The 24,570-nt window shown below is 40.7% G+C and overlaps 2 protein-coding genes across 4 annotated transcripts in view; both read right to left on the bottom strand.

The window, feature by feature from the left end:
• Positions 1–24,570, bottom strand: part of rabgap1l (RAB GTPase activating protein 1-like) — a gene marked incomplete at its 5' end in the record, with an annotated part of 94,179 nt that overhangs the window by 42,646 nt on the left and 26,963 nt on the right. The gene's annotated exons all lie outside the window — the stretch shown is intronic.
• Positions 17,446–18,612, bottom strand: gpr52 (G protein-coupled receptor 52; the record flags this gene model as incomplete). The annotated part of the gene is given in 2 exon segments (XM_079221305.1): positions 17,446–18,588; positions 18,592–18,612. Coding segments are annotated over 2 exon segments (1,164 nt in total).

Below are 24,570 nucleotides of genomic sequence, written 5' to 3'. Positions count from 1 at the left end.
TTAAACCAGTGTGGGTTGCAGATCAGCCCATATTTGTGTTACAATATATTTCTATATTCTCACAACATATGAGAAAGAACAAGCTCCAGTGGCTGGAAGTAAAATGGTTCTGCTGCAAAACCAGTAGAAGAAAGCAATAAAAGGGCAGATGCTTGATGTGGGACATTTTAAATGGTAATCACTGCCTTAGGAACTGTGCTTTAAATTGTATTAAGCTTGAAGGCAATACAAGCAAGCACCTGTCATTTTATGATAAAAAAAACAACAACAACTCACTCAGAAGCTGGTACAGCTGAAATGACACCGGAGTTGTCCCATGTCAAGTGTGCTACGACAGCCGACAGGTTAAGTCCTCTGTCCACTTAGTGTTTACCTTTCTGGCTATTAGGCTCTGTCAGCTTCCTCCTGTCGCAAAAAGTAGGACAGATGAAACCAGGGTACCCTCAGAGCCACTGGTCACTAATGTCAGGCTAGCTGACATTGGTTAAGTCCTCATGCTGTCTTCATGCTGTTCCGAGTGTCCGCAGTGTCAGGTAGAATGGTCGAATTTTTCCACTGAAAGAATACCGTGCTGAAGTATCCAGCTACTTCAGTATTTTGGGATGCAGTATCAGGACTCAGCAAGTTTGTCTCTAAATAGAGTAAAAGCTAACAAGGCTGATCTGAGACTTGCAACCCACACTGGTCATTTTTAAACATGAGACATTTGAAGCACAGAGTGAAGGTGAACGTCAGAAAAATAATGCCAACACTTGTGTGCTTCACCACACTGCAACATTTTGGTTTAAAAGCATGAGTCAGTATGTCCATCATCAGCACTCACTCCTGTCAAATGTCTTTGAGAAAGATAATGAGCCACCTACCTGCTTTCACATTATTTCTCTATTTCACATAGAGGCTCTCTGAATAAAAGTGATAGTTAAATGCTCAAAATGTAAAAATGCAAATGTAGAATCTTAGAAGCAGCTCCATCTTTCTCCTCTCTTAGAGAGAGAGCAGTGAGCTCTCAAGTTACCCTTCTCTTCTGACAGTGTTATGTAATTCCCGGGTGTGGAAGGGGCCCCAAGGGTGCTGGCTGGTGAGCCCCTCGACAGAGAGGCAGCCATGCTTTGCTAAACCGATGAGGTGGCAGCGAAATACGTTGGGTTCAGACAGCTGATCACTCAGAGCCCACTAAGTCCTGAAGTGACAGCCCGGCCAATCAGAGAGGGTGCTGCTAGCGTTAAACCGCTGGAGGCAAACATGAAGACAGATTGCTGGGTGCAAAGTCAAACTGTGTTTACAGAATAATTACAAAGGGAGCAAAGCTAGAGACAAAACCTAAATGTTATACTTAACAACTCCAGCAACTGCCATTTGAAGGCAAACATCCATGACTGGGTAAGATAACACAGCCCATAGCTGGACAGGTGTGTGTGTGTTTTGTCACTAATGAATACAAAGGTGTGATTATTCACACAACAGACAACTATTATTTTGTCTGATATGACAATACTGTATATGTAGTGTGCGATTTTGCCACACTGTTTATACCATGGTAGTGAACACCTTTATCATCTCTACTATACAACAATAAAGAAATATGCTAACATGCCACCCGAGTGATGCAACAGAGGCACCAGGAATGAGTGCAACACAACTTCATCTGACTTTCTTCTCAAGACACAGTATTACTGCAGTGGTTTGACACTACACAGGAAAATATTAAGACTCTACCGAAGGGTACGACACTCTCACTGACCACCGAAAGATGGACGTTGAATTACGTGTTAGTTTGAATTTGTTAGCCCGCTGGAGGGTTTTATCAATATTGTCTATCCCTAAATGTATTCGTTGAAATATTGAAAATGTCCCAACGTAAGTAAAAATAATGTAAAAGTAATGTTAGGTGAATGTAGGAATAAGCAGGGTTAGAGGTTGCACGGTCGAAATGGCATTCCAGCATTGTTTACTGTGTCAATATGAATACTATATTTATATTTAGATCTCTGGCCAACCAAAAACAAATGCCACTAAATCCAACAATGAGAGGCTGCAGCGCCCTGCTGATACTTGAAGTGTGAGAGCTGGAGGAGGAGGAAAGAGAGGGTCACAACAGTGTTAAACCAGAACAGGTTTCTGGACTATAGCCACCTAGCGATAATGTTTTGTGTCAACATTCCTAATTTTAGATGTTTATCCCATTCAAATTCAGTGTTTCTTTCTTGACTAGTACTATTAACCGGGAGGAAAACACATCTTTAAACAGGAATCAGCATCATGTCACTAAAACTCTCAATTTAATCAGGGAGTAATTTAATTGTCTTAGGTAGGTAGGTTAACAGCTCTTTGGGGCTTTCACAGCAGGTTTTATAGTAGAACACACTCCTGAATCTGATGAGACAAATAGTTACACTACTATGTGTTACTCATCTCCATATACTGTCAAACCTAATTATTGATCCCATTCTCAGGCTCAATAATTTCTCACCCTGTCAGAGAGTTGGATCCATTGAATACGTTCAATGCACCATTCTCTCGGATGGGATTGAGAAAACAAAAGCAAGTGCTGCGCCATCTGAGCCTGGCTTCGACATGAGTGGGGAGTGGTGCATGATGGGCCGTGCTAGACAACAGAGGCTGTGAGATAAACCAGCAGAATGGTATGTCAAAGAGCATGTCTGTTGCAGAGCTCCACCCTGGCGCTCCTCCAGGCAAGAGAGCACATAAACCAGTCTCCAAACTGGTTGGAAGAAATGTCTGCTTCAGTGTAAAGGAACATCATTTGTAAGGCCCATCAGACACATTAAAATGGAAGACAGATTATAGTTAAGAAACTATTAAGTAGAGAATGTTAAGTACAGATATGAAAGGATGGAGAAATGGCTTAAAAAGGCAGACAGAGGACGCAGGGTAGATAGGGGAAAGCAAGAGGAAAGTGGTATCAGAATGATTGACAGCCAGAATATTAGCTACCCTCTTCATCTTTTGGATGGATGGCAGCTCCTTCAATGGAAGGCCATTGCTGAAAGTGACAAACAGGCTGCGTTTGGATCACAAAAACATTACATAAACCCCCAAAACAGAGAGAGAAGAAGAAAAGAGGGTAAAAAAAGATGTGGTGTATTAAAAAAAGATGATGGAAGAGAGGTTTTTTTTTTAATGACATGGTTAAAGCAGTATGTGAAATTCAGTGGCATATGGCGGTGAGGTCACAGAAGATTGCCATCAACTAGTTACCCCTAAATTCTACTAGGAAATTCTACTAGGAAGATCCTACTCAAAGGAAGATCCCTCTTCATTCACCACAGACAGACACACACACAAACAGACACACATAAGCATTGGTGTACCATGAGAGAGGTCTTAGATTTAGAAAAATATGTGTGACTTTTCCTTTGTTTTCAATGAGCAATCACAGTAATGGTGATAAACAATAACAATAATGCACAGACAGTTAAATAATAATAATAATAATAATAATAATAATATTGAATCCTTTATTAATCGCCTTGGGGAAATTGGTTTCTGCATTTTACCCATCCTTGGTGATTATGGGGCAGTGTGCTGCTGTGAGGCGCCCGGGGAGAAACTGGGGGATCAGTGTCTTGCTCAAGGACACTTCAACATGCAAACTATGGGGAGACTGGGGATCGAACCGGCTACCTTGTGATTACAGAACGACCACTCTCCCCATGAGCTACAGCCACCCCACCAGTTTAGTGATATCCCTTCACGTGTGGTCTTAGAGTGCTCTTTGTCTGAGACAGAGACCGAATGAGGTTGATTCCAAGAGGAGACAGAGACCAAAAAAGTGGTACGACAACACTACCACTTAAGAAGTGGTTAGCCTATGAGGATTCCCTTTAGTTCATCAGTGGAACTGTATGAAGCTGGGCGCTCGGAGGTAAATAAAATGCTTTCCAAGCTATTGAAAGGTCTACCATTAATTTCCACTGAGGCACCTTCTGGTTTCATAAAAAGATTATGATTTGAGAAAACAAACTGGGCTGAATGCGGTATAAATGCCAGTTTACTTGCTACACAATTTTAAACATAGTGGAAGCCATGACCTCTGTTTTGTCTGACAACTATTAAAAACATCAGATTCAATTTAGGTGATTCAAGAGTTTGTAACTGAGGCTCAAGGAGCATGACCTGGTATTGTAAAGGGAACAATCATCTTTTAAAACTTTAAAAAGGTCAGAATGTACATCTTTATACAAAAACATGTCTCAGCCTGCTTTCAAAGAAAAGAGCTAATTCTAAAAGCATGCAGGCAAAAAACACAATTTATGAATTCAAAGTCTAGCCTTTGGTCATGGAAAAATGGACATCCCTCTCTGCTGACACACCTGGCCGCCACAAACACTCTTTCCTTCAGTTTCCTTCAGTGGGACACAGGGAAATAATCAAGTGGTGTGATATTCAGAGGACGGCAGCTCGGTAATTAAAAACCAGCTCCCCCTGAGACCTTTGTCCTTGGTTGCTGGCGAGGAAGTTTCTAGAGGCTTCCCTGGAGGGTTGAGGGTGCGAAGGGTGGGCGTGGGGGGGGGCAACAGCTGGCCCGCCTGGCAGATTGCAAATTCATCTGTCTCTGTATCGCTGCCGTGGCATTTTAATGGTCCGGCTGGTTCTGCATTTCAATAAGCTGAGTTGGGAGTGCAGGTTCAGTGTTCAGACAGAAAGCAAAAAAGCTAAACTTTTGCTTGCAGTGAGATCAGTGACGAGCAAGCAGGTTTAAAAAAAACAAAAAAAAACATTTGACACTCCAGAGAGCTGAAGGGAAATACAGCTGGATTAGATGTTCTGGTAAACATCTTTATTTACTTATTTTTATTTAATAATTGTTCAAAAATGTTTAGTCGATTAAGAGAAAATTAATCACCACTATTGACAACTGAATAAAGTAATTTATCGTTGAAAAATGCCAAACATTTTCTCAATAAAGCAGCTCACCGTCACTGGTCAACTAGATCTCAACGCTCACCGTCTTACTTTAGGGTCAGCTCTTTAAACAAGCAATATTTCAGGAAAGGCACAAAACATGCATGTTAGTTAGTACTGATATTTTTTACTTCCTGATTCTGCTCCTGAAATATGGGATTTGCTGCTTTTGTCTGTTTTATCTGATGGGATGATTCAAATCTTTTTGGGGTTCTGGGAAATCATGATGGCTATTTTTCCCAATTGTTTTGAGGCGGTGTCCCTCTCCGACGCTTTCCAGCATAGATGTCACTCTTTCTTGTGCTCAATTTGAATGTTGTTTAACAATTTATTCACTGCAAAAGTAATGTGGTGTTCCTGACAGTATTTTGATGATGTATATTAGTACTATGCTGCCACAGAGAAGGAACTTCTAAAACTAAACAAACAAGAAAACATCTGAAAAGTGTGATTGGTATTGTTGTGGTTTTGTTATGTGGTCTGCATTTGGATGAGATTATCACTCACTCACTCTCACACGGTCAGTGGATAAAGTGCATCCCCCCAGATATCTGACTTTTTTTTTTCAATGGAGGATATGTGTTGAGTGTCCGCTATGTGGGGACAGAAGAGGTGACAGAGGTGCAGTGAGAGTAGAGTCAGACACTTAGCGGGTCGGTCCACGAGAGAAGACTTGTGTATGGATGTGTATAAAGTTATGTGAATTCCTGTATGTCGAGCTGGGTCTTTGTGTCTTTCATTCCACTTGTTACTTGTGTGAAAGAAACAGGCTGTAGGCTACGATATAGACTGTGTGTGTGTGCGTGTGTGTGTGTGTGTGTGTGTGTGTGTGTGTGTGTGTGTGTGTGTGTGTGTGTGTGTGGTCTAAACAAACATCGATGCACGAGTTTGCCATGGTGCTACTATATTCATTGCATGCTTAGCAACAATTGTGCAACTGAAGGTGGACACCAGGGCTGTCACAAGCAACCAAAAAACAAATATGATCATTAGATAGTTGTATGTGCGTGTTGCCGCTGCATAGCATGCATCCAAGAGAGAGAGCCTAATGAACACACTTATTTATGGGGAAATTATGTCACGATTGATAAGAGCAAGGAAATATGAGACAAACCGTCCGGTTTTGATCGCCAGCCGTTTGAATCGGTGCATCTCTAATTTGTGTTAGATATTGATTTAGTGGTGCGCCACAATTTTGCTCTAGTGGAAAACTAGTTAGTCAGGAGAGCACACACACACACACACACACACACACACACACACACACACACACACACACACACACACACACACACACACACACACACACACACACATAAAAGTGCACATGAATAAATAATGAAGAGGTCGCTATTTTGAAGCCAATGTTAACATCCATTTTAATTGCACTCTATTTATAAACTTAAAATGAACTCACTGAAACCTTGGTGCTTCAGACTCAGCTAGGGGTTTCCATAGCGACACAGTGGCTCTTAAGTCCTGATGTTCAGTTGGGAAGAACCAGAGACAACAATGGAGACACTCGACTGTAACCGGAGATATAACGCTGGATGGCTGGCAGTCTCATCCACCAATACATACAGAGGTTGACAGGGAGAGTGCAGCTCATGCCAGAAATCAAGTATTAATTTACATCTATAGAATGCATTTCAGTTTATTTTGTACCAACCACATGTTAAAACAATGTATATCCTAATATTCTATGTGCACAGTGTAATAAACACTGCCTTGATAAAGTGAAGCAGGTAATCTTGTGTTTACAAGACATGCTATTTGTTGGATACATACTCTACGGCTGAACGTTCTCTACAAAGTTATCTCTACAAAGATAAAATGCTCTTTTATTCACTTTTTATCCTCGTTTGTCACTGACTTAACCGCCTGTGAACCCTGTCGCCAATGTGACGACGAATTTTGTCAGAATTATTTCCTGATAAAAACACCGTTATACTGTTTATACTGCTGGTGGACATAACTGGCTAGGGCTCAAAATACTGTTTGTTATGTAGGTTTGATGTAATTTCCACTTTTTTCTGGCTGTCATTAAACAAACTGAGTGACTGACGGAGTCTCAAATGACACACGGGTCAACAGTCCAGCAAACACCAGACACAGCTGTGTTTTATTTATATATTTGTCAGTCACTCCCATCTTCTACCCTAGCAGCAGTAGCAAGGCTAAATGCCACAGAGGAAGAACTACTGTACACATATCAACGGTGGCCTGAGGCGAGCTGCTGGACCCTCACTACTAAATAACTGCCCAACACAGACAGGCCTGGTGTGCTACTATGAGACAAACTGCTTCAGGAGAGAGGGAAAGGAAGCGCAAAAGAGGGGGTGGTAGAAGGAGGCACAAATATGCTAAGGAGCCAAGGGGTTAATTTTACTCTCTTATGGTATTTAATTCAGCTAAAATGCCCTGAGAGAGCATTAGAGAAGCTGGCTGTACATCTGCTGGCAGTGCTTCAGTATCTAAGGTCTGCAGGGAGGTTAACAATAAAAAAACAGGTTTGTCCTCCAGTGTTCTTCAAGGTTGCTCGTCTTTGTCCTTTATGTATGAAAAGCTAGAGCAAGACTATTGGTGTGAATTATACAAAATCAAGTTTGAAAGGAGGAATACAAAAATAAGTAAGGTAAGTGGATTGAAGCAGTCCCAAAGTCAATACTTTAATGAGCTGCATTCTTTCACAATAAAATCCTTTTCCATTAGGAGAAAGAATATCTGCAGTTCAATGTGCCAGCTGTGGCCAGCTCAGTTGTCTGATAATGTTGACCATGGAGGAGAAGAGAGGACAACCCATCACAGTCTGAAACGAACTTAAAAAGACCAGAAATGGTAGTCTTTGTTTTTTTTGTTCACTTTTATAAACATTGATCAATTGTATTAATCACTACTTAAAAATATGCAACAAATGTTGAATAGCATGAGTTAATTGTACAGTAACCATCTGGTTTATCACATTACATACAGTAACACAAAATTAATTCCATTGATTTGGTTTTCAGACCAGCATTGATCGGCACTAATGAGCAATAACAGCTTTTCAAGGACTCTACATTTTTCATTGCATTTGCAGTTGATAAAAAACCCTCTTGCACATACTTCGATTTTTACATTGACTGACGTTTCTTTCAAAAGTTTCTGCCTGGAAAAAAAAAAAAAAAGTACTGTAATGATTTGAAGTAAAACAATGGTTATAATGACCTCATTCTGTACATTTATTGGTGTTAAAATATTAAGTACTTATGGCCATGAGGCATGGAAAGATTGGAAAGATGGAGGAGAGACGTGGTGCTGTAGATCACTGCTGGCAGTTTAACAATCACAGGCTGAATGATCATTACAGTGAACAAGTGAATCAATAACTAGCTGCTTATTTCAGCCAATCTATTTATATTTATATCCTGTCATTTCATTTCCTTCACCTTAAAAAAAACTTAATCCATATGTTCTATATTTAGAATTTCCTCACTGCTCATCTATGCTCTCTTCAATGCCACCCGACTGTTGATAACCACAGTACAGATAAGCCAAAGTTTCACTTTCAGTTCAGTTCCCCTTCTGATAATATTGGAAATATATCGTACACTAAAACAGATATAGATTTAAGAATTTTTTTTTAGAAAAAAGGTGGGCCATTCTTTTAGGCGGCTAAATACATTCTGCTGCTGACCCCCTCCACGGAGATATATTACTTTACCTTTGTGCTGGTACAGGTGTCTGCTTCTCAAAACTAGGGATGTGCAGACTCCTGCAGAACCCTGTCTACGGTAGGTAATGCACTGACTTTGGATAAGTACCTCATACAACCCACCTTAATAATCCGAACTGACAGTTTGAACATTGTAGCAACTCGGCTACCTTTAATGTTTACCCAGATTTGACATTAGTCTAATGATATTAATCTTGTCCTAACTTTGCAAAAAAAATATTCATTCTTGAAGTGGCCTTCGTGGTATTTTTCAACCTCAATGCCATTTTCCCATGTTTTTGTGCCTGACTAATAGGGATAACATTTTCTGAAATATTGAGCGCTGCACATGGTGCAATTAATTCATACTGTGGCAAGTTAGCACATCAATGAACGTCCACTTAGGGGCCGATCACATGCAGAGTCTTTTTTTGCCCTTGGATCTATTTTTTTGTCAATGCAGATGGACTCAAAAATAACACCGTCGTGGCGCACAGCGTTCCGAACAGCATATTTTTCATGTGACGAGGCACAACCCATCACGGCCAGAAAATATATATTTTTTTGCTTTTTCCTTGCGTAAATATCAGTCTATGGAACTATATGGAGATGTTAATCATTTTAGCACATGCCTACCCAGAGATGGCGATCTGTCCCATGAACTATTATATATGTGTGTCATCCTTTCTGTCCAAGAACGTCACAACATCCGGTTGAAAGGTCAGACATATGGACACAGACAAATGGAGCAGTAAAGTGACTGACCAATTTACAGTAATGGAAATCCATTTATTTTTGTTTTGACTATGTTTAGTTTAGTCAATGAGGCTTACTGCTAAATTAACACAACTTCATCATAATTGTCATCACAGTGTGCCGGTTTTGGTTGCTTATTAAAGGCAGGCGGGACAGGAGTGTAACCTCCCAAGCACCTTGGATAGAAGGATGAATGAGGCAAATTCGGCGATTTTCACGCGTTTTGGACACGTGAACAGAACAGCCCTGATTGTTATTATTTAAGCATTTGACCACATTCAAATGAAAGTCTCGTTCTGATATCTTGTATATATATATTTTATTTCTTCAGCCGAAGAAATTATGGAAACAAACCACTATACCATACCCATTCTGATATATTTCAACATGTTTTTTCATAAGTTGTGTCACTATATAGTAGTTCAATTAAAATAATTCAGCAAAGAATTGCAGAATCACTGAGACCAATGAACACATTCAAGAGAGTCAAAGCACTTAGAGTGGCACTTCAAGTGGTCATTGACAGAGAGAAAGCCTACCTATGACAATCATCAGGTCCAAAGGTGAAATGAAAGTGCTGAACTCTGAAAAGCAGCTGATGAGGACCTTCGTGATTCCAAATTTAAAGCAGTTTCCAATGTTCCTATCCAGGGCACCCTGCAATGAGTGGACAGGCAATTGTTCCTTTTATTGTTCTGGGGCACTTTGACAGGACTCAGATCACTATGGGGATTTAACCTGGGACCTTTTTGTCACTGGGTGTACAATGTGACCTGGCAACAATGGCTATTAGAGAAATAGCAACATTTAGAAAATAAAAGATAGCATGCAGTTCTACAGTCTTTAAGACTGTAGAACTGCATGCTATCTTGTATTGCCCTGCTGAGAGGCTCTCATAGTATTCTAATTAAACTGAATGTACTTTTTACAGCATCACTGTGTGCTTCCATGACCAATTACTACATTTAGTATGTTTTATAGCCGACTACAAATACTCACAAACATGCTACAGACTGAATCCGATGCACTTATATTTTTGAATTTTTGTTGGTAAATGTGAAATAGTAAAGCAAGTGTGTGAAATGCCATAATGAAGGCCATTTCTGTTATATTTCCAGGTAAGCAATACTTCACCTCATAACAATGAAGTGCAACTGGAATATCAAATTCTGATAAATGTATGAAACGTATTGGACACTGTTCCACAAAGCACTTGGCTTTTTGTATTTAGTTGGTAAAATTGATAACTTTTGGCACATTTAAACTAGAGCAAAGATTTCATCAAACACTGAGCAGTGGGATACTCCAGAGTTTCATGCAGAAATCCCGGAGAAGCCCTACCAGGCTTAAACCAGAAAACTGGGTAAAGATGAGAAAATAAAACCTTCCTTATCACAGCAACTACCTGGGATTGTGTTTTTGATCAATACTTTAACCCCACATAGCCAGTAGGAGATTGTGGTTATAAGATGAAAGTGTAAGCACGTGTTGTTACTGAAGTAGAGCACGCATGTTCACATTTTAGCCATGCTGGAGGCTCTACGAATGGCAATGATGGTCCGAGTTGGTTGTTCCAGCACTATTTCAACAACTATTGAATAGATTGCCATGAAATTCTATACAGACCGTAGAAATCCATGGTCCGCAGAGGAAGAATCGTACTAATGATGCTGATCCATTTACTTTATTTTATGGCGCCACCATGAAGTTGACAAAGTTTTTGAGTGAAATGTCTTGACAACAGAAGTATTGCATGAAATGCGGTACATACATTTAGCTCAAAGCCAGCTGTGTCAAACTAGAGCCTCACAAAGTCACTATAGTCTTAGCTTCAGTTAATGGCTGAATAAACGTTAACATTACATTAAGTAGGAGCACGCCATCAGCTGTGCCCTGATCGACACCCGTCTGCTATCGGGCCATAGTCGCAGCCCACATTTTCAAAGACTGACTGAGACCATGCAAGATGTATGAGGGTGTGTTGGTGTGTGGATGCATGTGTGTCCTCCTTATGCCATCAAAGGCTTTTGGTGGGCGCCGCAAGCGTCCACATTTAGCACACAGGGGCAGGAACTGGCTTCCGCCCCAATTATGACTTCCCCACCTCAAAAGATGGTCAGGTGGTCCTTTCTCAATCAGGATGGAAAGTGGCAGGATGGAAAGGGAAAGAGGAAGTGAGCCGAGTGCTGCCATTTGTGGAAATAAAAGGGAATTCCTGATATGTTGCCGGGCATGAATACTGAGCAGGCTTGGACTGGGAAGCTGTTCTTGTTTTGGCTGAATAGCTAGTGTGGATTAAATGCTTTCTGGTAGAAGGAACAACGACAGAGTTTTGTTCGAAAAACTAGATCTCAAATATGAAAGAAAAAACTGGGAAAGCATTTGAAAACTGCCTACTCTTAAACATGGTTCCTGTAATGAAAATTAAACACGAACACAAAATAAAAAGACTCAATACGTTATAATAAAATTGCTATTAAACTTTGGGCCATTAAACCACCTTTGTTAATGCAATGAGCGTTTCATACTATTGCTCTGTGCTTGATACAAATGGTTTACGGTGCTACAGTAGTAATTCCAAAATTATATTTTGTGCTGATAAACTGTTACAGTTACATGTGCCATTTATGGTGCTGTAATGCAAAATTTGTGTAGAATTACATTGTTTTTATTTTGTATACCAAATGTTATTTTTTGTATAAAAATAAAACTTACTTTTAATAACTTCTTAAAAATGTTAGTGAAATAGAGCAAACCAGTATTTTACAAATGAGCGTGAAACTGCATTCTTCTCATCATTGTTCATCCTTTCTCTTTTGCTTCTACAACACCCCTCCTCTTCCCACCTTCCTCCCTCTTGATTCTCCTTTTCCCACCATCTTGCTCTTCTCATTCAGGCAGTCTACTTAATCACTTCACCTATCTTGCCTTCTCTCTCTCAAACCAAATCATCTCCATGATCTGCTGTTCTTACATTCAATCTTCTTCCAATACCCTCTTCCATCTCCTGTTGCTCGTCTCTCCACTAAGCTACTCTGTGGAGACGGTGGGGTTATGGCTGTTTCAAAGCTGGTCTGCGGTCTGAAAGGTTGAGTGTATAAATTTCAAAGGTCAATTTCAGACCAAGTACAAGAGATCAAGTTCTCTAATGTGAATACTATTCACACAGAGAGAGGAAATGATGGTGTGCATTAACTCCCAATGGCAAAAAAGAGAAGGGCTACCCTGCTTCAAAGTTGTTACCAAGCTGATACCACCAGATCAACCATCTGCTGGCTCAGAGGAAAATTAAATAAATCTTTGCTTTGCTCATAACTGAGCTGGAGCAACTGTCAGGGGCAGAACTTTAGGCAGATATATGATCAACAGACCCAATGGCAATAGAGTCTCCCTGCTTGGGCTTCATTCTCTGATAACATGGCTGTGAAGTTACCGGGTGGCATTTTATTTAAATCACGGATGCTTTCTCTCTAAGGAGGGGCCATGTGGCTTAAACATTTGATCTGCTCACTAGACCTAGATTTGCATCATCATGTATGCTTACTTCTGTGATTATTACACATTAATTACAACTCAAAAGTAACTGATGCTGCATATCAAAACCTCTTGCTCAAGTGTACCTCAATAATTTTTTATGAAGCAGGCGTTAACTAATGGCACTCATCCCATCAGGTCTTGGGATTCAAACTGGCATCCAACATAGCAACAATTACGTCTTAAGATAGGTGCAAAGTGGAGGAAATATGATGATGATTCTGGAGAGTCCTACTATGAATGACAGCTGGCTAACTGGCGATTGTTGCTACAGAAACACAGACATTTCACAAAAGCAACTACACAGATGTGAATGTCTACTATTTTCACCTTTATTGGGTAGGCAGCAACGACAAAACCATAGTCTTTGACACAATTTCAAAATAAAAAAATATATACTATGTAATTTAACACACACTGCCTCCTATTTAAAACATCAGCAGCCTAGTTGATTTAACACAAATGGTGCCATACCTTTGTCAGAAGTTGTCTGATTGTTTGGCTGTACAGCAGGTGAAAAACAGATACACACACTTTACATACAGTATACTCATATACAGTATATTGTGTAAAGGTTTTAACATATTTTTTTATAAATAAATACATATTATCCTGCAATTAATAAAACTCCTTTTTCTAAAAGCCTCGATCAATGCACTTGAAAGATGACTTGTTTGAACAAGTTAACAGTTTTTATTTTCTACCACTTCAGTTTGGTCAGCGTAATACAGACACATAAAAACTATTTATTTTTTAAATATTCATTCAGTGGCTCTTTTGATTTTTGAAACCTTGAACCAAGACACGCATTTCACAGTACCCTCTACTAAACGTCCACCAAAGAAATTAATATTTGTGCAACTTCTGACCAAATACTATTTTCTCCGATTGAATGGTATATTCCAACTTTTACATATATGGTAACAATTGAGCTATTTTATTTTAGGCTATTACAGAACTTTGCTTTCTTTCTCCTGTTATATGTTGCTGTATTGTTGTTCGTCACCACATAATGAAGATAATACAGCACTAATTCGGACCCTACATTTCCTCTACGACCCCACTGCACTATGCTCCAAAGGAACACCAAAAACACAAGCTATCAAAATAAAAATCATAAGTCTAGTATTTGACACGTCTATGCTGTGGTTTCCTACTGCTATCCCTCATATATGCCAGGGTTATATGGCTATAGAAGGGAATTCACAAGACTTGGACATCTGCAGTCTCCTCTTATCTTACAGATATGATGCAGACGTCAGATAGTAGCACATGTACCTGCTTAAAGGCTAAAATCCGATTGACTGAGAAAAATTAATGACTTGACCTATTCTTGGTTCAAGTGGAAACCCATCTGAAAGATTACAAAGTCATGGAAAATGAAATCCAACGACAACGTGACTGCAGATGTGTACATGGTCACAAAGTATGTTAATGAAAAATTGTTCCTTTTTTATTTTTCTAAAGTGCAGCATGTTGATGTAATAGTAATTGCTATTTTTTCATTTTTTTTACAAAATACATCTTTAGGCACGTATAGAGAACCATCTGCAATGTGTTAAAGCTGCATAAAGCAATATTTTTCATACCAACACTGACTCAAACATCTCCTGAATGTGTTAAAGGGTGATGAATGCTGATGATCAAGCTAATAATCAACACCCTATACTGCAGCTTTACATAGCTGCTTTTACCTTACGAATTTGGTTATCCTAGTTGTCTGAAACAACAAAACTAAAACAATGCCGGAACAGACTATAAACCATGGGCAGTCACTGTCAGCACATGTGTATTTCAAGTTGACTGTAGGCTACCAACCTCATGCATAACTGCAGAGAGCCAAAGTAAATGAATGGCTGGTAAAGAAAGTTGAGTATGTAGATAACCCAAAAGATCTTTTAGTGGTATTGCTTTACCAAACTGGGGCTTAAAAACATTATTGAACATAAATTCATCAGAATGGCCAGAACGACTCTTGAATGGAATGATCAGGTAGCTCTGTTTTAGCTGGATGTGAAGTAGCAAATTTCTTGTCACTGAAAAACAATAAGCTAAAAGGCTCAGAGTTTTTCTGCCCCTAGTGGTCAAAAATCACTTAATGCAGCTTTAAAATGAGGAATGACCTATACAGGCTACTATTAAGCAGAATAGAATGCAGTTACAATATCAAGGGGCTGTGTTTGCTGTGCATGGACAAACATACACCTCAAGCAAGGCCTAAACCACAGATGACACTACTTTATGAGCAAAGAGGGAGATCAGTAAATCATTGGCTATTACGTGGATGTATTCTTTTGAAATAAATTATGCGTCGGCCCTGATCCAATGATCAAGGCAATGTACAAGGTACATTGACTGGAGTGACTGTTAACTAGTAAAGTATGAGAATCATAACCAATGGCAGTTTATGGGTTGTTTCAACAACACACATCTGCCCTTTGTATATCAAAAGCCTCACACTGGGCAACAGTCTTTAGATTTTTCAAGCTGGAACAGAATTGGTACAGCTGAAAGAAAGTGGGGCAAATTAAAAGCAATTAGGATTCTCCGTCCAAAGGTTGAACAAACCTCCACAAAATAAGATACTGATAGCCTTAAACCTGTATCACAACTAAGCATGTCATGTCAGATCAGTTAAGTTTTAACCTCACAGCGACCTCCAGACAGATCGGATCACATTAACATGAGCCCCTATCCACCGCTGCTGGGAAATAAAGCCCAATATCATCTGATCTGAAGATAACTGCGTCACTGATGCAAAGCACCCAAAATCAGCCTATATATGCACCGGTCTACTCTGCAACTACTATCATCATTTTTAAACGACTCAGAGAAGTTTGTGAGTGGATCAAAAGCAACATCCAAGAGGTGCATCTAAAAATGATATCCCCAAGTCAGCTCAGATCTAAGGCTCAGATACGGAATTCTGTTTCTAAACTAAATCTATACCTGCTGTTTGTTCACTTGTCAATGTACATGAACATACATGTACAGGGGGAATGTAATATGTATTTGTTGGTTAGAAATGGCTGTCATGAGCACTCATGCATCAAACTGTGAGCAGAATACTCATAACAAAGCCATATCAGGAATGCCACACCAATGGTGGGAATGCTGGCCCTGATGGGCTATTTCATAAACACAAGCGGGGACCTTGGGGAAAAAAAATATGCTGAGTAGTTATCTGCTGCAAGCATCAGTTCACTGCTTTCAATATAAAGGCCTCATTGTCAAACCAACACATCCGTTGTCTGAATTCTGGACATACGGTGCTTCTTAGTAGAGTGGCACCAATCAATAAGTGATCAACCATAATCAGCTAATATTTAAATTGGTAAACAATGAAAGCAGCATGTCATCCGTGCAAAATCTGATACAGGTCACACTACAGCAGTAGGCAATGTGCAGTTGTTAAATGTGATGACAATTTGACAGCCTATATATAGACTAGTAACCATGTTGTGTCAAGTGAAACCTTGGATTTTGAGGATTTTGACTTGATTTAAAAGATTTCAACACTCCCTTTACATGTTACAATTTTTGAATAGTCCTTGGTCTAATGCTGTGATGTAGCGGTATTATTTGCTTTTCCAAACAGTTTGACTATTTAAGATTACTGTGCATTTTTACATGATTTACTGTTTTGCAGAAGGTATCAGTAAACAACTTTATAAAAATGTTAACCAAGGGTCAGGTCGGCGATTGGCCCATCACCCTGATAATAGAAAATAAATGTGTCAGAACACCTAGTCAACACTTTTTTTGTATCTCTCACCTGTTCACCTGCACACATCATGTTTACAGAAACAACACAAAATAATTCAGCAGAAACTGAGTGCGCACTTTTCTCTAGAAAACAGTCAAGACCATACGCCATCTGTTATGTATCAGCAGCATAATGGCTGCCGTCATGGTCACTGGGTGTGTTTATACAACTAAAAAGTAAATGATCCATTTACAACCTTTAAAACAGGTTTATTAACACAAGTAGGTGTAGGTTATCCAGTTTCTCCTAATGACAAAGTATGGGGACATCAAATCGAGGGTTGATCCACTTCACAACTACTGATAAAATATAACAGGCATGAAATAGCGTGGCCACATTTGATGTCTGAAAAGATATTTGTGAATCTTTTGGAGTTTACACTTTAGTCTTCTCACTACGTCAGACCTGGTTGACATACAGTGAAATGTAAAGGCTAAGAAAACCATGGGGCGACATCTTTCTATTTGATCCACAGCCAAGTCACATACCACAGAATAAAAGCAATCAGAGAGTGACCATCTCATTAAATCTCTCCGTTTAGACACAGCACCCATCTCCTTGAAAAGCTTGTAATGCAATAAACGATGGTTTATTGTGACCAAGGCAATGTCACTGGTGTTAGCTGACAGGCTGATACAACAGATCCCATTTTCTGTTCGGTTAAGCCCTTCCAATGTTACTGAAAGTTAACTAGCTGCTAAGCTTGTTAAGCTTCTTGTTCCCCATTTGTAGATTCCTGCAGTATCCTCATTCTGTAAAAGTCATCCAATCAGATGGAGCATGAGTTTGCCCTCTTCCTAGGTTTAGGCTCCCCAAAGTCCCTGTCATCGGCTGCGCAGTGGCTGAAGGAGCAAATTGTCTGCGAAAGCCTACGCATGCCCAGGCGGAACACACTATTAGACAGGCTGTAGATGACACAGTTGCAAAAGCTGTTGCTAATGGCCAGCCAGGTGGTGATGAAGGACAGGGCAGGGCTATCCAGCACATGGGAGCTCTCTAGCAGAAAGTAGATTATGTAGGGCAGCCAAAGCATATAGAAAACACTGGTGATGCGGAACAGCACCATCGCATAGCGCCGATCTGGTCCATGCCCTCCATGATGCCCACTGCCACCCCCCTCACCAGCCTCCATCTCCTGACTGGGGAAACGTGCCCGCCGTTCACTGATCTCCCTGTTGTGCTGCTGGCAGATGCGAAAGATATGGTAATAGGTAAAACAAACCACAAGTGCAGCAGGCGCATAGAGCAAACAAACCACAAAGCCTGTAAAGAGGGCAGATGTGGGCCAAGAGTGTGCGCACCACTCAAAAATGTCCCCATGATAGCCTGGTTTACCCCACCCAAAGAAGGAAGGCAAGAAAACCAGGCTAGAGTAAACCCAAATTAGGGTGATGCAGCCTCGTAGTCTGCATGGCGTCACCAGCTGGTTGTAGGACAGTGGTTTGGTTATGGCCAGGTAACGATCCACACTAATACAAGCCAAGCAGGCCATTGAAACGCTCTTCAAAACAGAGATGACGTAGCTGAACACCTGGCATGTGATGGGCTCTTGAACACCTGCTGGGTAGTGGAGCAGAGACAGGGTGGGCACCAGGCAGCTAAGACCCACCAGCAGGTCGGCATAGGCCATGGTCTGGATGAAGTAGCTGGTGGTGTAGTGGTGTAGTAGAGGGGCACAGTGGAACACGAAGATCACCGTCAGGTTTCCTGCAATAATAAGCACTGTAAGAAGAACAATGACAGCAGTCTCCAGGACGCAGGCCTCTAGTCCTTCGTTCAGCCCCCAGCCCAATGGACAGGAGTGGTTGGCAGCCCTGTAAGGAAAGAAGTCTCCATGGCTGCTGTTGGCAGTGAGCAGCGGGTCCGTTGTCAGTTCAGACTGGTTCATTGTTCTGGGTGCTGTCCAGGTGGGTCAGGTTTGTGGTGTGTCACCCATAAGGCAGCTGGCCTGAAACTGGAGAACTGCCTGCCTCCCACCCCATCGACCCGAGTGTCTGCAGCCTTCTTCAGTTTACCGAGCTCAATACTCTCTCTAACACACTCACGCTCTCTTTCACCTGACTCTCACATAGCTGGGTCTCAATCAAATGAACACTGACTGGAGGAAAATCAATACAGCCTCTGGGAGGGTAGGACAACTTGTTTAGCTCTCCTTTTCCAATCACTCATGGTTAGTGAAGGTAGTGGGTGGGTTACAGTCAGTAGTAGAGTGAAAAAAGTCGTATTGCGTCAGTAAACCAGGGTAGCATTGGTGCTGTGGCCAGCATCTATTCCAAAGGTGAATACCCTTGTTGCTTTGCCTGCCAGTCTGTGGCCTCATCTCCTGATGTCGATAGAGCTTTCAATTAGATCCAAAGTTTCACTGTGCCATGGGTGATGGTGTGTTTATAATGTAACAGCAGGCTTCCTTTATTTTGGTGGTCCTCTGGTCGGTGTCTGGAGCCCATGCATGCCCAGCTATTGTCTGAATCAAAACACAGACACAGGCTAGAACAACATGGGGATCTCCGCAGGAGATAATGTCATAGCCCTCTCGGCACACACGGCGCATGGGGGGAAATGCGTTTATGAGGCATCCCTAGGCAGAATGAGGTAGAAACCAATCGCCGCGATATGTCTGGATGATTTTTGCTATTTAAGTGATTTTAAGTTTTAATCCAAATTTGCAAACTTGCCTCTCAGTGTTCTGGACAGCAAGTCAAAAAAGACAAACAAATGTAAAAGTCCAGCAGCTGATGAAAGTGCTGAATGAAAGACTCCCATGCAGGCAGGTGGAAGGACTCTCCTGGAGCAATGAGAGGCCAGCTGAATAGCTCAGTGCTCCTCTCGCTTCGACTCCTCAGCAATCCTGTGGCAGACACTTGCAGAGAGTGGTGTGGGGATCAATCAGCAATCCACCTATTTATCCCATAAACGTGTTACTTGTATTTTTGTTGTGACATTCTGAAGCATTGGCTTAGCACCTTCTCCTCAAGTGATTAATGCAACCATAGATTTTCTAACTTGCTTTAGTCCTTTGAAGTATGCGCTCTGTTTAGTTGTAGAGGTATGGGGTCATACAACTCCTCTCTCAGTATTTCTGTCGCCCTGAACAAAACACTGGCAGCACAAGAAAAAGGGAATCCACTCTAGCAGCATTAAAAAAAAAAAAAGTCCCAGTCGGAGTCCCAATTTCAAGCACTGTCCTCTGCAAACGTCCCCCTAATTCTGTTAAAGCATACAACCCGTGTTTTTAATAAAGAAATCCTTAGATCCTGGAATACAGTTGGGATGAATGCAATGCATCTGTCAAAAGCAGCAAGTAAAAAGCAAGAAGAAAAAAAAAAGATGACTGCGTTGATGGAAATGAGTTAAATCTGCAGCGAGGGAAGCGAGGGGACGAAGAGTCCCTCAGCCCTGGTGCAGTGAGAAGGAGAGATGCTGTGACTGGCTTACACTTCCCACCCTCCCTCTCCACACAATCTCTCTAGCTTGCGCACACAACCTCTCTCTCTCTCTCTCTTTCCACACACACACACACACACACACACACACACACACACACACACACACACACACACACACACACACACACACACACACACACACACACACACACACACACACACACACACACACACACACACACACACACACACCCTCCCTCCCTCCCTCCCTCCCTCTTTCTCCTTCAGCTTCTCGCTCATTGCCCCGCCTCCTCCCATCCCAGCTGCACCTGAGGCTCTCTGCCACATTATTCTGTCTCTCACACTTGCTTTTTCCCCAGGGGTAAATTTGGATACATTTCCTATTTACATATTACTTATCTTTCACAGTCTGTTTTCTATTAACTAAAGTCCCCCCAACCCCCTCCTTTTCTTTCCTTCTTTCCCTGTTTAAGTCACACCTAATCTACCGTCTCCATATATCTACCTAGCCCAAGTATGTTTAAAAAAAAAAAGAAAAAAAAAAAAGACACTATTCTATATAATTCATATACGTTTAAAAAAACATTGAACAACGCGATGAAAAATAAATATCACAGCAAAAAAAGTAGTAAATAATATACATCCCATGATGTCTTTATACGTCACTTATTACACCATCTCTACTTTGGGGGAACAAGGACAGACAGTGCCTGTTAGTATCAGTGGTCAGCAGCCTTAGCTTGCCACTTCTTAAATACATTACAATATAATGTTCATAAATACAGGACGACACTCAACCTCCATGAAACATCTTGGGCAGCTAACTCTAGTAAAATGCGTGCCTTATCCAGCAGGCTCCAGGTTCTTCTGGGTACTTTATTTATTCTTTATATAACCAACAGCTTAGCACAGTTATGCCTGCCCCTTAGTTACAGTTGCCTGGCATTTCAGCCAGTTGGGAGCATCCTATGGCGGCAGATGATAAAGAGGATCAAGTGTCAGTAAATTGGCTAAGCAGAAGGGTGGATGGAAAGGAACTGTCAAGCATTGTGACTGTGCAGGAGAATCTTGCAAAAAGAAAATTTAGAACGTTGCTTCCATTATCGTTTTATTTATTTTTTTAATTATTAGAGCCATGAAAAGTAACGAGGCGTGGCTGGCTGAAGTTGGATTGAAAATAGCTATGTTGGAAAACAACACAGCACCTGGCTTCTTCCAGCAAGGGTATAGTGGTTTGATAATTTGGAAAAACAAAATGTCTGAAAGGAGCAAACAGGATAATAATGAAATCCTTCATGGAAACATAGACAACCTGTCAATACAACGTATGCCAATATTGTAAACTGCAGATGGACAAAGGAACACATGGAGCTATTCACCTGTGTCTAGTTGGACAAAACTAAAGTCTAGAAAAGCGCTTGGTCGAATCCACCCAGAAAGTCCCATATTAATCCATCAGAGCAAAACCAAATGTGTCATCAGAACAAAAAGGGCAGGGCTTGACAAATAAATCCCTCCAGGCCAGTAGTTGAGATGTTTTACTTGCTTGATAGCCAGACTTTTCTCACAAAAACAATACATTTGATAAGATTACAGCTGAACATACCATGATAACTTTGTAATTTATCTTCCCACAATACAAATGTTTAATGTTATAATGTAACGCAATGCAACCTCCGCTGTTAGCTCAGTCGGTGAAGGGATTTTAAGACGCTTAAAAGCTATACAATTCCAGAGATGGGTATTCACTGTAGTATTATACATCATAAAACAAAATATTAAAATATCTTGAGTTGTGTTAATAACAGACATTATTAAGGCAGCTAACCAAAAGCCCATTCAAAAATCCCAGAGACTTTGAGACGAGGGAATCGGCAGTGCATAAATACAAACTAATTTGAGGTTTTAGGACTCATTCCTGCACCACTCTACGCAGGACTCTGCTGGGGACAGAATTCAACTTAAAAGAGTGGCTAGTTACATCTTGGTGTTGAAATGTCATTATCTCACAAAAAAATGTTCTTCACGATCTGTATCTGCAGCTCAGGTAATCTAGCTCTAAGGGGAAAATGTTTATTTTGTAAACTACCTTTTGTTCATGTTTTTGTTCTTTTTTCTTCTCAATATTAATAAATACACACTGAAGGATTCACAAATTATTTTTGTATGTTATTGTATTGCACGCAAAAGTAGTTATGATAAATAAATGTAAACAGAATCCAAATGTGCATACAAATATTTATTGTTTTGCATAAATGTAATAGAATGCCTCGTATGAACGTCACTGCATTTGAAACAAACCTGGGCAGACAAATCTGCAAAGAACCCCAAAAGAACCCACACAAAGGGAGACAGTGAGTGGATGAAAGGTTACTACATCCATAATGTGGAAATAATACAGGCATCCTACCCTGCATGTTACTATTTGATATTAGCGAATATAAATTGGAAAGTAGCTTAACTTAACTTACTTACGTCCATTTAATGCTTAATATTGCTTTGTTTGGATTGTTTTGGGGATGCTCACAGGCTTGTCTGCAAGGTTGAAATGAGAGACTATTCAACTTCAGTGAAGTGTAATATGCCTTTAAGGTTTGAATCAGTGCGTTTCATACAATGTGATTGTGAATTGGAGTGCAAGATAGTCTGCCATGCAGAAGGATGGCTCTTTAATTGTCATGGAGAGCAGATATTCTTCAGCATCTGTGTTTGTTAATTTGTTCATTCAAGAGAAACAGCGCGATGGAAAAATGGAAAGGGGGGTCCGAAAAGAAGGAAAGCTAAAAAATAAAGACAGACAAATTGAAGACTAAAAACTAAGTTAATTTTGACAGTTCTGCTGTCATTGTGGAAGGAGCCAGTCAATGGAGATCACTCAGCACAGTGCTCTTTACCTTTGGAGGTGGACACTGATGAAAAACACGACCAGAAGGCCACCGTTAATAATTCATTCTGCTCCAAAACAAAGCCAGCGGGGCCACTTGGAAACAAAGGTGGAGGCTGATTCACCTTTCACTGCTTCCCAGCATCCCACCCTCCTCCAGCCGTGGGCTCCTGCTGAATCCAGTCTCAACAGCAATGTGTTGGCATAAGCAGCGAGTTGACATCAACATGATCCACGGCAACTTACAGTACGGAGAGTAAGGACGTAGGGGGTTCACTGTCTTGCCCAAGGACACTTTACCAGATCATGGTAAGTAATTCAGTGAGTAAAGTTTATATATGCAGCGCCATTATAGAGAAGGAATCACATAGAGCTCAATCAATAAAACAAAACAAATGACCAACAAGAATTAAGCTTTCAGATGCTGTCTTTCAAAATCCTGAAAGATTATTACAGAACCTGGTGGCCATATAGTCGCTTATAGTGGTCAGTATTGTAAGCCCTGGTTAGTGTCTGTATAAGACCTGCACAGGTTCCTGGATTGAAATTGACAGAAAAGCAGGTAAAAGAGAAAAGACAATAGATAACCGTTTTATTATATCATGAGTAATTGTTCAATGATCTAAATGACATGTGGATGTATAAAGTCACACCAATGCTAATGTTTATGGAAACACCTGTAGGAAGTTTGCCAAAGTGTGTCTGAAGTCTCTCTAGTATTTATCAGAGGTCTAACTTTCTTGAAGGCAAACCTAAAAACACCAGCTCAAAGCTGTTCTAGCTGGATACGGCTTGTAAACTCACTGTGATCAGACTAAAATGATAAGATGCAAGGTACAAATATTCTTCAGACCTTAGTAGGGAGATGCAGACCTGCGGTGCTTTTCACTTCTTCTTGTGTTTTGTTCACATCAGTCACAAGCTGTGTTTTTGCAAGAGCGACACCTTTTGGTACTTTTGTTTTGATCAGTGTTACCTTATTCTTGACACAATCTGGGGTACTGAGGATATAGATACAAGTATTGTCTACGCGGCTGATGCCTAATGTACTTTGACCAATTCCACAAAGTCATGTAGTTCTAATGTGTTATGCCTTTTTTTCCTTTACCTGCATTCAACCGAAGCCTGCTTCAGAGCCGGTTCACTGCCCGGACACAAACATTCAGCGAGCAGCATCAACTGACCAACACTGAACCAGCTCAGCCGGCAGAAGCCAGTATTTATATTATATTTAATGGTTATGAGCCCACGTTCTATTACTGTTAAATATAATTGAGAAAACGTATGAATGTCAAATAGCTGTAAATAGCTAGCTAGTAACTATTATCATATGACACCAATTTATAACTAAATCTATATACTATATTCACATCTAGTACAATGTCACAACGTCTACTGCGTACACCGGGATTGCTGCAGTTAATGCTAAAGGGAAGCTAAAAGTCAAAGACAGACAGGCTGCCTCCAGAAATCACCATCCCATCTCCATCTAACCTCACACCACATGGCAGTGCAGACCCGTCTGACCGCTCAGGTTAAGATACTTACATTGATTATTCTGGAGCAGCTATTGTCCTTGTACCATGTAGGTCAGGATGTAGCG

Source organism: Taurulus bubalis, assembly GCF_910589615.1.
Source record: "Taurulus bubalis genome assembly, chromosome: 7".
Taxonomy (NCBI): domain Eukaryota; kingdom Metazoa; phylum Chordata; class Actinopteri; order Perciformes; family Cottidae; genus Taurulus; species Taurulus bubalis.
This window is presented reverse-complemented; position numbering and strand designations above follow the sequence as displayed.